Source organism: Myotis brandtii, unplaced genomic scaffold (genome assembly GCF_000412655.1).
Source record: "Myotis brandtii unplaced genomic scaffold, ASM41265v1 scaffold1234, whole genome shotgun sequence".
NCBI classification, from domain to species: Eukaryota; Metazoa; Chordata; class Mammalia; order Chiroptera; family Vespertilionidae; genus Myotis; species Myotis brandtii.
Genome location: NW_005354309.1, coordinates 484,535 through 496,640, shown reverse-complemented (window position 1 = coordinate 496,640; position 12,106 = coordinate 484,535). Strand labels below are relative to the sequence as shown.

Below are 12,106 nucleotides of genomic sequence, written 5' to 3'. Positions count from 1 at the left end.
CATGGTTTCACGGATTCATTCATTCATTCATTTATACATTTTGTTATCCATTCAGTAAACATTGACTGGGCGTCCATTATGTGCCAGGCCATGTTCTTGGCCCAAGGGGTACAGCAGTAAACAAAGCAGACAAAAATCCCTGATCTGCAGTACTTACTTCTAGAAGACAACGCAAACAGTAAAGAAGCAAAATATAGATTATGTCCAATAACTAGTATTTTAAAATATATATTTTTATTGATTTCAGAGAGGAAAGGTTAGGGGAGAGAGAGAGAGAGAGAGAGAAACATCAATAATGAGAGAATCATTGATCGGCTTTGGCTGCCTCCCGCACGCCCCACACGGGGGACTGAGCCCGCAGCCTGGGCATGTACCCTGACCGGGAATTGGACTGTGACCTCTTGGTTCATAGGTTGACGCTCAACCACTGAGCCATGCCAGCCAGGCAATAGTATGCTTTTAAGAAAGGGAAATATGAAATATCATGACAGCGGTTGGTGAGGGGAGGCCTTCCTGAGGAGTCGACTTTTGAGCTGAGGCCTGAAGGAGGTGAAAGGGGAGCCACTGGGGATCTGGGCAGGGTAAACAGCCGGTGCAAAGGCCCTGAGGCAGGAACGTGTATGGAATGTTTAGGGAACAGCGAGGAGGCCACTGTGGCTGGAGCACAGTGAGTGATGGGTGGAGTGGGAGGTCCCAGGCAGGGCCTGGTGGGCTGCAGCGAGGCCTCTGGCATTTCCTCTGAGTGAGTTGGGAGCCATAGAAGGTTCTGAGCAGAGGAGGGATATGGCCTGACTCAAGTGTTTAAGGGTCCCTCTGGCTGCTGAGGGGGAAACAGACCGAGGGGCAAAGACAGGAGCCAGGGACCAGGGCAGAGGAGAATGCACTGGTCCAGGCAAGTGATGAGGGGGGCTGGCCACAGACGGGCTGAGAAGTGGGCCAATTCTGCATAGATTTGAGCAGTGAGGCTGATGTGAGGTACAGTGGGAAAAGCAGGGTCAATGAGAACCCCACAACTTGGCGTGTGCGTTGTTACTAGGCCAACGTGTGGAAAGTCCAGCCCTCCCATGTCATCCCCGTGAAGCACAGGTCATGGTCACTAATGTATCCCAGCACCTACCACAGCGCCTGGCTCACAGAGGCTCTCAGTACTGTTGATCCCTGCGATTCTTTGTCTGCCATCTCTGTTGGGGTGTCTCTCTCTTTAGTGTCCTCTATCTGTCCCTCATTTCTGCCAGGAATTCCCTTGCCCCCCCGCCCAGTTCCTCTTAACCTCCCCAAAGCCATCTCAGCCCCCTGACCCCAGTTCCTGCCGCCCCTGCAGCTTCGAGGCGGAGAATGGGCCTACACCGTCCCCCGCCGGCCGGCCACCAGCCAGCGCCGCGAATCTTTCCTCTACCGCTCCGACAGCGACTATGACATGTCGCCCAAGACCATGTCCCGGAACTCGTCAGTCACCAGTGAGGCGTGAGCACTCCCTAACCCCACCTGCCAGCTACTCCAGGCCTGGCCCTTTCACAGGCTGCCCTTCCCAGCAAGGAGGGGGCGCGCTGCCCAAGCCCCCAGGGGAGGGCAAACGCCCCCTTCCCCGTCAGGAGTGGAGTCCCTTATAGCATGTCCATCCAGTGAGTGCCCACCCTACCTCTGCCCCCCACCCAGCCACACCCAGCCCTTCTGCTGAGCAGCCTCTCCTCCCCTCCGCCAGCCTTTCCTAAGCCAGCTTCCCTCATCATTGCCACCTACGGAGGTGTGAGCACCCCCAGACCTGCTCAGCCCCCTCCCCTCTCATTGGATCCTCCAGCCCTGCCCTACCCATCAAGGTACCCATCTCACACACACACCCCCAGGCCCCTTTCTGCCCTACTCCCCTCCCCACCCACTGCTCTCACCTGCCCCCACACACCTGAGCCCTTCTCCCTACCACCGTTTCCTTCAGGACTGGCCCCTGCAGCATGTTCACTCTTGTGAGGTGTCAGTGCCCTCTCCCCCCACCCTAAGGAGCCCCCTCCCTGCCCACCAGCCTCCCTGGGCCCGGCCCCTACGGAGTGTCCCCCAGGAGAGTTGCTTCTCTGGCGCCCCGCCCCCTCCACTCCCAGGTCCTTTGGCGTCCCACTGTGCGGACCCCTGACCTACCCCTGTCCTGGATTACAGGTATGCTGAGGACCTCATCGTGACGCCATTTGCCCAGGTGAGACCTCGCCCCCAAGGAGGGAAAGGACCCCAAACCTCCCCCACACTTGGGGACAGGGGCCCAGTCCCCTCTCCTCACTGCCGTCCCGATCCCAGGTGCTGGCCAGTCTCCGGAGTGTCCGCAGCAACTTCTCACTCCTGACCAACGTGCCCATTCCCAGCAACAAGTAAGTTGAGCTGGGCCCCAACAGCCGCGATCGTGAGCTAAGCACAGCTGGGTCCACGCTGGGTCTGCCTTGTGACCTCAGGCAGGCACTTGATCTGTCTGTTCAGGTAACAGCTCCCTCTGAGCCAGTCAACTCTTGCCATTCAAATGCCTAAGACACAGAAACCTCTATACATAAAGACTGAGGGTCCCAGATACAGGGTGGTGAGACCACAGGCGGCCAGCCACCCCGGCCTCGGGGCCACTCCTGCCCTTACGCTAACTTGCTGGACAGATAGGATCCTGTGGTGTATCTGTTCCCCCTTCATAAAATAAGAATTTAATAGCTGCCCCACGAGATGGCTGCTGTGAGGAGTCCAGAAGATGATAAATGGAAAGTGCTAAAACATTGCCCAGCACATAGTAAGTGCTCACTGAATAGGAGCACTTCTTCTTCATTTGGGTCAGCGGTATGGCTGAGAGCTGCTGGTCCCTCTGGGAGTTGGGGGGGGGGGGGGGGGGCGGGGCATGGAAGGAAGCAGGAACTTTGGAGACACAAGACCTGACCCTACTGCTGATCAGCCATGTAGTCTCCAGGAAGCTGGTTCACCTCCCTGAACCTCAGTTTCCCTGTCTGTAAAATGGGTTCTTGTGGGTTCTGTGAGAGGCTGCAGAGTACATGGCAGCGTGCCTGGGACACACTGAGCGCTCAGCAAAAGGAGTATCGGCACCACTCACGGAGAGGGGGGCAGGGATCCGGAGGGGCCCAGGCTGGCACTGGAGCCCCGTTTCTTTGCAGGCGATCCCCACTGAGTGGCCCAACCCCAGTCTGCAAGGCCACACTGTCAGGTAAGCCCAGGGGTAGTGGAAAAGGGCCCCTCTTACTGCCCCAGTGGGGGTCCCTCGCCCAGGGTAGCAGATTCAACCCCTTTCCCAACACCCCACTCACTTGGCAGACCCCATCGCCACGGGCCGGGCCTCTGAGGGCCTGCCTGTGGATCCTCCCCGTCACCACCCTGCTGCCCCTTCTCCAGAGGAGACATGTCAGCAGTTGGCCCGCGAGACGTTGGAGGAGCTGGACTGGTGTCTGGAGCAGCTAGAGACCATGCAGACCTACCGCTCAGTCAGCGAGATGGCGTCGCACAAGGTGTGTGGACCTCGGCTGGCCGGCAGGGCGGGGCCAGTCCCTGGGTGGGGCTGTGGGGTGGGGCTATTCCTAGGCAGAGCCTGTGGGGAGGGGCTAGCAACAGGGCGGTCCCAGTGGGCAGGTCCAATCTGTGGCTAGGGCTATAGGGTGGGGGCACAGCTTCTATAGATCTTTACTTCTCCCAGGACCTTGGGAGCCTGGTGTGTGTGTGTGTGTCCGTCCTGGTGTGTGTGTGTGTGTACATCTGTCCATAGACAATCATGTTTCTCGGGGCGGGGTGGTGTGCTTGTATCATCTATGGGTATGTACCTGTGGCTGTGAGTCTGTGTGGCTGTCCATTTGTTGGCTACACATTAGCAGTGTGTGTGTGTGTGGCGCGGGGTGGTCCAAGAGACGGCCCGGAGTGGAGTACAGATGTGAACCTATGGGTGGTGTGGGTGTGCACAGGCGATTATGCAGGGTTGTGTGTGGGTCTGTGCCGGGGGGATGTGTATGTCTACAGGTGTGAGTTGGTCCACATTTGTGGTGTGTGTCTCCATGTGTTTGTGACTCCGTGTGTGCTTGCACACGTACGCGTGTGCTGGCAGGGCTGCAGGGGAGGGTGCAAGCCTTCCATGGACAGCTGTGCAGACCGTGCCCTGCACAACTCCAGGATCACTGCTCAGAAAGTAGGCCGAGTGCCTGGTGCTTCCTGGAGTGTGCGGCTCAGTGGCAGCCCCTGTGGGAGGAAGCAGGTCAGGAAACGAGTGTGCAGGTGGGGGTGTCAGTTGGGGGCAGTGCATATGCCTGTGGGTGGAGATCTGTCTGGGAACATATCAGTCTGAGGGTGGTTGTGTCCCTGAGGGTGCGTTGAGCATCTGAGCATGTGACTGTATCTCTGAATGTGAATCTGCGAGTGTGTGTGTGTGTGTGTGTGTGTGTGTGTGTGTACTCCCTTATGGATTTGTCAGGGTGTTTGTGTCTAAGGGCACATGGGTATTTGTGTTTGTTTGAAAGTGTCTGTGGGTGTGTTGAGTGTGTGTTTATAAGTGTGTCCCGTATCTGAGTGTTTGTCCCTTGGCGTGTGTCTCCATGTCTGGGTGTGGGTCTGTGTTGTTGGAAGGGGCGTGTCTGAAGGCATTTGTATCTCTATGGACTCAGCTATATACCTACAAAGGTGTTACCCGTCAGAGTTGTGACTGTGTGTGTGTGTGCATGTGGTCGGGTAGCACTAAAAGCATCTGGATATCTGTGAGTGTTCAGTGTGCCCAGTGTCTGGCCGTGGTAGCGTGGAAGGTGTGTCTCAGAGTTGTGTATGTCCGTGAGTGTGGGGAGCTTCCGGGTGTGTGTCTTTGTCTCTGGGTGTGTCCCTGGAGGAGGCATGTCCTCGATGGGGTGTGTGCTGCCCTGCCTATCCCGGCAGCCCCACTTGGGCCTGGCCGAGGTCTGTGGGCTCCGATGCCCCTTTAACACCCCCCCCCACCCCCGGCACCAGCTGACATCACATGCAGCCTGCCAGTGCTGCAGTGAGCACGCACACACAGGCGCACAAACGGAGCCCAGAGCCTCTGAAGCCGCCTCCTGGGACCCTCGCCCTGCCCCTCCATGGGCAGGGGTCCCTGGCCACCTCCGACCACTGCTGTGGGGGGGCCCGCAGAGGCCAGGGGCCGGCAGACCATGTAACCAGGGCTGCCACCGGGAGCGCGGAGGGGAAGGGAGCCCCCAGCCCTGCTGGGCCGGCCCAGGCCCCTCCGCGGCTCCCGCTTCCACTGCCCACCTGCCCAGCATCCCACCCCCACCCCCCACTGTGGCTGTGAACCCCAGGACTCCCCAAGCTCTGCCTCTGTGCGCGGCAGCCCTGAGCGGGGCTAGACTCCAAGATGCCCTTGGTGGATTTCTTCTGCGAGACCTGCTCCAAGCCATGGCTGGTGGGCTGGTGGGACCAGGTAGGGGACCTCGGGGTGGTGGATGGGCAGGAGACCCTCTGACCTCTGACCCATCAACCTCTGGTCTGAACTTGTGTGTTCAGCTGTGCACGTGTGTGGCCTGGAAATGAATGCTTATGACTGTGTCTCTGTGTGTGGCCCAGGGCTGGGTGTAGACGGTGGGTGGCTGGGGGTGTGGATCTCTCTGGGTGTGACTGTCGGTACACACATGTGTGTCCGCAGTGGTGTGGGGCCACCTAACTATATGCTTGTTTGCCTGGGGCATGGTGTGGCCCTGTCTGAGATCATAGGGCTCCGATTGTATTGTGTGTTGGACATGTTTGTGAGTCCAGAACTACATGATCTTTCTGGGGCATGTGACCTCGAGTGTCAGTGACCACCTTGTTGTACATGCCCCTTGATTTACGTGTCTGCGGCTGTGTGAACTGTGTAACAGAAATCTGTGTGCGGTTTGTGACTTTGTGGGTCCATCTTGCGTGTGCGTGTGCGGGTGCGGGTGCGTGTGCGTGTGTGTCTCTCTCTTTATGTGCCCAGGGTCTCCGGGCAGCACTGGGTGGAGGAAGTGCCCGTCCAGGGTGGCCACTTAGGCCTACCCTCCTGCCCAGTGTCCCTCTTGCATCTCTGGACACTGTCAGCTTCTGCTTTCGGGGTGCTTTGGCAGCTGGGGGGCGGGAGCTGGTGCCCTTTCTCCTCCTTGCACAATGTCACCGCAGATGCTGTGTGAAGTAGCATGGGGGCGCCAGGAGAGGCCCCCAAGCCCAGTGCTGGGTATATTACATTCATCTGTGCATCTGTCCGCCTCCTGGGGCCAGGGGAGAGGGGGCGATGATGGGGAAACCCCTCTGCCAGGTGACCGAATAGGGCTTCCTAAGCTCACCATTCTCCCCTGCTCCAGACAAACCTCTCTTCGCCCAGAACTTGGGAGCTGTGTCCCCTCCTTCCCAACTGGGCTGAGTGCCGGAGGCCAGGACTCCCCGGGAGTGGGGTCCCCGTCTGGGGACACAGGGGCCAGGAATAGCTCTGGGAAGGCAAGGGTTAAGGGGCCTGCAGCCTACCCCGCCTTTCCCCCAAGCCCAGAAGCTGGTTGGAAGGGGAGTTGCTAAGGAGACTCCCATCTCCATGGCAATGGGATTCTCCCGATACCTCATTGGCTCCCTGTTAGGAGCCCCTCCCTTCCACAGGTGCCCCTCTGGCTCCTCCTTGCGGGGGGAGAGGGAGAGCTATGGGCAGGGGAGCCCCACTTCCTCAGGCAAGGACAGATATGCCTAGTCTTCCCAAGCCTGGGGACTCCCCAAGCCTGGGGACTCCCATCGGGAGCTGGAGGAGAGGAAGGGCTGACCCCTCCCCTCTGGCAGCTTGCTGGGGGCTCTGTTGGCTGAACAGAGAAGTAGGAGGGACTCATGGAGTCTTCAGAAGTTTCTTGGGGGGCGAGGCTGACTTCCCCCCTTTTCCTCGACTCCATCATTCCTTCCTTCTTGCCTCCTTCACCTTAGTTCAAGAGGATGCTAAACCGGGAGCTCACACACCTGTCAGAGATGAGCAGGTCAGGAAACCAGGTCTCTGAGTACATCTCCTCCACGTTCCTGGGTGAGTGAAGGCAGCCCGCGCAGGGGTGACACCTGGGCTGGAGGGCCCCCCCAGACCTTGGGGTCCTGTTGCCCACCTTTGCCCAAGGTGGACTCTGACTCAACTCTCCAAAGGTCAAAGTCACCATGGTCAAGACTTCCCATACTCATGATGCCCCCAAATCCAGTGGGACCCTAACTTCTGTAGAACACCACATTTCAACGTCTCTCCCAACGGAAAAGCTCTCCCAAACTCAGGGGAACCCCCATGGAACTCTGAAACTCATGACCCCAAGAAACCCCCAAACTCAAATAGGATTCCTAAACTTGATAATGCCTCCAGGCTGAGCCCTGGCCGGGTGGCTCAGTGGGCTGGAGTGTTGTCCTGATGCGCCACCGGGTTTGTGGGCTCGATCCCTACTTGGGCACCTGCTGGAGCCAACTAATGAACGATGAATGCGGGGCTTGGCAAGTCTGTGTTCCTCTCGCTCTCTCTTTCTCTCTCTGTCTTCCTCTCTCTCTTCAACCAATACTTGCTTAAAAAAAAAAAATAAGAAAATACCTCCAGGCTGAAAAGCCCCACAAAAGTCGATAGAATCTGCAAACTTGGAGTCCCCCAAATTAAGAAGAGCCCCCCAATTCAAGAGAGATGTCTAAACTCAGTAGGGCTCTCAAATGTAAGGAAACTTCTGCCCTGAAGAATCCACAAACAACCTCCAAACTTTAAATAAAAAACCTTCAAGCTGAAAAGTCTCCCACATTCAATAGTATCCCCAAACTTTAGATAATCAAACTCAACAGACTTCTAAAGCTTAAGAACCGGAAGAGATTTCCCCAAACTGAGGAGCATTTCCTCTCAGTGGCACCCTAATGCAGAGTACCCCACCTTTATCGGAACCCTCAAGCTCCTGGGTATCTCCAGTTCACCCCACCCTCTGAACTCAAGAGCCCAAGCTGAGAATATTCCTCACAAACGTGGGATTTCACCCTCACAATTTATCACCAGAGGTTCCCAAAGTCAGGAGGTGTATACCCCACCCCAAGTTTAAGAGAAGGTTCTGATTTTCAAATGCTCCCACCAGTGGGGATGTGGCTGTGCCAAGTTCTGAGATCCAGCCAATGGGAGCATGGCAGGCAAATGACCCCCCGTAGGGCCCTGTCATTGACTGGGGGGGGGGGGGGGGGCAGGTCACAATGGGTGGCCCTCACTGGGCTCTGGAGGCCCTTGAAAGCTCAGAAAAAAGGCTCCAGGGCCTACCTGCCAGGCAGACTGGTGTTACCCAGTAGGGCTGGGGGTCCATGGAGCCAAAGACCACCCTTCTCTCCCTCCTCCCAGCACTGGCCATCCCCACCAGTACTCTCCGTCACCATGGAGTTGTCTTCCCAGCCACCTCCAATCAGGGCAGGCAGCCTCTCTGACATCCCCACCCCACTTCCTGACTTCCATGCCACCCCCCTGCCAAACCTTGCGATTGGACTGGGGCCACTTCCCAGCTCCTGGCAGGCCCCAAAGTCCCCACCCCAGCCCACCAACTTCCCAGAAAGATTCCGACCTCCCCTCTGGTTTCCAGCTATGAGTAACCAACAGCATGACACCCAGAAGGGGTCTTCCGTCCTGGGCAAAACTTCCCAAAGCTAATGGGATGGGGGCTGAGGGCCAGATGAGGGGACCTCTGAGGGGGACGCATGCTTGCTCTCCTCCATCTTCTACAGACAAGCAGAATGAAGTGGAGATCCCATCACCCATGATGAGGGATGGAGAAAGGGCACCTCGGCCGAGACCCTCCCAGCAGCCCCCACCCCCGGAGCCACAGTTCCAGCCTATGTCTCAGATCACGGGGGTGAAGAAGATGACGCACAGCAGCAGCCTGACGGACGCCAGCATACCCCGCTTTGGGGTGAAGACAGACCAAGAGGAGCTCCTGGCCCAAGTGGGTGGGGGCCCAGCAGGGGCTGGGCTGGAGAGGGGTAGGGTTTCCTGGGGAAGGACTGGGTGTTGGGTGAGCCTGAGATGCGGATTGGGGTGGACGGGTCCCCAGAGCATTCCCATGAAACCTTTCGTAAACCCACATGGTGTAAAATGAAGCCGTTAGCGTTAATTCATGTGTCTTTATTTGGTTTACTAGAGGCCCAGTGCACGAATTCGAGCAAGGGTTGGATCCGGCCGGTCCGCCCCGATCGGAGTATGGTGGCTTATGGGGGGGGTGGGACCAGCCAGGGGGAGGGGCCACGGGCAATTGGCTGGCCTGCCCTGCCCCCTGGTTGAACTCCCGGTTGAGGAGACAATTTGCATATTGGCCTTTTATTATATAGAATGATCAAAACAATTACATCCAGTTTTACATGAAGTGTAACACCCTTACAAGCTCTCTTAGGCTTTTCTGACACTTAGGACACATCTCGCTAATGGTTGCACAAGATGAACTGAGGTAAAGCACAGGTGCTCACAGACACAGTTCACAGCTCTGGTGCCTGGATGCCCAGGTGCCCCGTGCGGTCCTGGGAAGGAGTTTGGCTGGGCCGCTCGCTGCTCAGGGTGCTGCCGCCTGTGTAACCGCTGCTGCAAAACAAACGCTAAGCACTGATTTCCGTTTTGGCTTTTCACCTTTTTTTGTAAAGGCAAAAATCCTCTTTGGATTTCTGTCGGTGAGCAGGAACGGGTCCTAATATAGGTCTGTCATAAAAGCCAGGGGCATAACATGAACTTTCTGAGACTCTTGGGAGCAGGAGCAAAAGGAGCTAAGCAAGGAGGTGGTTCCGTTGGAGCCTGGCCTCAGCTGGGTCTCACCGGGAGCTGTGAGCAGCACCGCAGAGGGGAGCCCACCTTGAGGGAGCGCGCCGGCCTCTGTAGCCCTGTGTCATCACTGGCTGGGGCTGCCCCAGGGGGGATGCATCATCCCCTCCATGTAGCTCCTGTGGGGGGAAAAGCAGTTTCTGGAGAATGGGGCAGCGTGAGCCTTAGAAGCATCAGTCCCAGCAGCGAGGAGGTGGGCCAGTGGCCGGTGAAGGGGATTTGGGCAGAACCCCAACAGTGTGCACTGCAGGCCAGACCTGGGTTTGGCGTCTGACTCTTCCGAGAGACCTTGAGCCGAGGGGCCCTCGCATTGGTTTGTACTGTAGACGTGCTGCTCTCTCAGTGGCTCACTCCGCCGACATTTATTGTAACCCTCTGTGAGCTGACCCTGGCCCGTGCTGCCTTAGGTGTGTCCCCCCCCCCCCCCCCCCCCCTAGAGCATGCGCTGTGCTGGGCCCCCTGCTGGGCCCCCACCCTCTTAAGCTGGCACTGTTCTGGATCCTGGGAAGACGTGGAAAATTAGCCCATGTTTCCTTCCTCCTGGCCCCCATGAGCAGTTTAGCTCGAGGCTACAGGGTCTTGGGTAAGTCACATCCCTTCTCTGCCCCTGTCAAATGAGACCAAGCGCCTAGTGCAGTGCCTGGCAGATGATAATCACTCCACAAACAGCCGCTGTGGTTGCTTTGCTGTTTCTCCGCCCAGTGGGCCCTGGGCTGTAAATGCGATACTACTGAGCATGCCACCCACGGGTCAGCAATGGAGGCGCTACCTTCAGACCTAAGCCCTCACAGGCTCCTGATGCCTGGCCTCCATCTCCTCCAGGAGCTGGAGGACCTGAACAAGTGGGGCCTGAACATCTTCCACGTGTCAGATTATGCCAGGGGCCGCTCCCTCAGCTGCATCATGTACACCATATTCCAGGTAGGAGGAGGGCGGTTGGCTGAGTGGGGCCGGGCGAGAGGCAGTGAGAGGGAGGGGCTCAGGGCGGGGAGCTAAGGGCTAGTGGGGGTCGCCGCCTCTCCATACCTGTCCTCAGGAACGGGACCTCCTGAAGAAGTTCCACATCCCGGTGGACACGATGGTGACATATATGCTGACTCTGGAGGACCACTACCACCAGGACGTGGCCTACCACAACAGCCTGCACGCCGCCGATGTGCTCCAGTCCACCCACGTGCTGCTGGCCACACCTGCGCTGGACGTGAGCTCCGCCCGCCTCACCCCCCTCCCTCACCCCGCTCTCTGACTGCCCGTCTCTGACTCTGGGTCTCTGACCTCCGTCTCTCTCTGACCCCGTTCCTCTCTCTGATCCTCCATCTTTCTAACCCTGTGTCTCTCTGACTCCCTCTCTCTGCCTCCAGGCTGTATTCACAGACCTGGAGATCCTCGCAGCCCTCTTTGCAGCTGCCATACACGACGTGGACCACCCCGGGGTCTCCAACCAGTTCCTCATCAACACCAGTGAGCGCCCCTCCACGGGGGAAGGGGGGGGGGCCTGTTGGAGTGGAGGTGGGCGGGCCCACCTGTGGGCGCTCTCTCCCCCTGACCTCCCGCCCCGCCTGGGCAGATTCGGAGCTGGCGCTCATGTACAATGACGAGTCGGTGCTGGAGAACCACCACCTGGCCGTGGGTTTCAAGCTGCTGCAGCAGGACAACTGTGACATCTTCCAGAACCTCAGCAAACGCCAGCGGCAGAGCCTGCGCAAGATGGTCATCGACATGGTGGGCGGGGCGGGGGCAGACCAGGAAAGGTCGGCTTGGAGGGGTGGCACCGTGGGAAGGTCTGAGTTTGAGACCGAAAGGCCCCTGGGCGGGGGGAGTCTTTTGGCGGGACCTGTGGGGACAGGTCGTGCCCAGTGAAAACTTGAGAAGCTCCGGCCCGCACAGCGGTCTGGTGGGGAGATCCAGTGGCCCCTGTGACAGCCCCCTTGTCCACAGGTGCTGGCCACCGACATGTCCAAGCACATGACCCTCCTAGCTGACCTGAAGACCATGGTAGAAACCAAGAAAGTGACCAGCTCAGGGGTCCTTCTGCTGGACAACTACTCCGACCGCATCCAGGTGCCCCCTTCACACATCATATAAGAAGACTGGTCCTGTCCCCTCCCCTCCACCCTTCAGATCTGGGTTGCTCTCCAGCTCTCTTCTTGCCCATCTTCCTGTCTGTTTTTCTCTCTCCCTTCCCATCTTCCCCTTCCAATCCTCACCTCCCTTCCCATCTCCCCCCATTTCCTACCATCTCCCCCAATTCTTCCTTCCCTTCATCAATCCCTTCCTTCCCCTCCCTTCCCCCCATCTTCTCCTCTCCCCCACCTTCCCCTCCCCTCTCCCCCATTTCCCCTA

The 12,106-nt window shown here is 58.1% G+C and overlaps 1 protein-coding gene across 4 annotated transcripts in view; it reads left to right on the top strand.

The window, feature by feature from the left end:
* The window catches only part of PDE4A (phosphodiesterase 4A, cAMP-specific), a 42,997-nt gene that overhangs the window by 25,981 nt on the left and 4,910 nt on the right, over nucleotides 1-12,106 (top strand). For 3 of the 4 annotated variants that reach the window (XM_005859180.2, XM_014533959.1, XM_005859181.2), the window contains 12 exons: nucleotides 1,322-1,464; nucleotides 2,149-2,185; nucleotides 2,284-2,354; nucleotides 3,132-3,181; nucleotides 3,367-3,479; nucleotides 6,898-6,991; nucleotides 8,683-8,900; nucleotides 10,586-10,684; nucleotides 10,800-10,964; nucleotides 11,125-11,224; nucleotides 11,331-11,485; nucleotides 11,702-11,824. In XM_005859180.2, the coding sequence (XP_005859242.1) occupies nucleotides 1,418-1,464; nucleotides 2,149-2,185; nucleotides 2,284-2,354; nucleotides 3,132-3,181; nucleotides 3,367-3,479; nucleotides 6,898-6,991; nucleotides 8,683-8,900; nucleotides 10,586-10,684; nucleotides 10,800-10,964; nucleotides 11,125-11,224; nucleotides 11,331-11,485; nucleotides 11,702-11,824 (1,272 nt within the window). In that variant the 5' untranslated portion in view covers nucleotides 1,322-1,417. Of the gene's footprint in view, nucleotides 1-1,321; nucleotides 1,465-2,148; nucleotides 2,186-2,283; nucleotides 2,355-3,131; nucleotides 3,182-3,366; nucleotides 3,480-4,960; nucleotides 5,405-6,897; nucleotides 6,992-8,682; nucleotides 8,901-10,585; nucleotides 10,685-10,799; nucleotides 10,965-11,124; nucleotides 11,225-11,330; nucleotides 11,486-11,701; nucleotides 11,825-12,106 lie in introns of those variants that run through there. The other variant, XM_005859182.2, reaches the window with a different exon arrangement.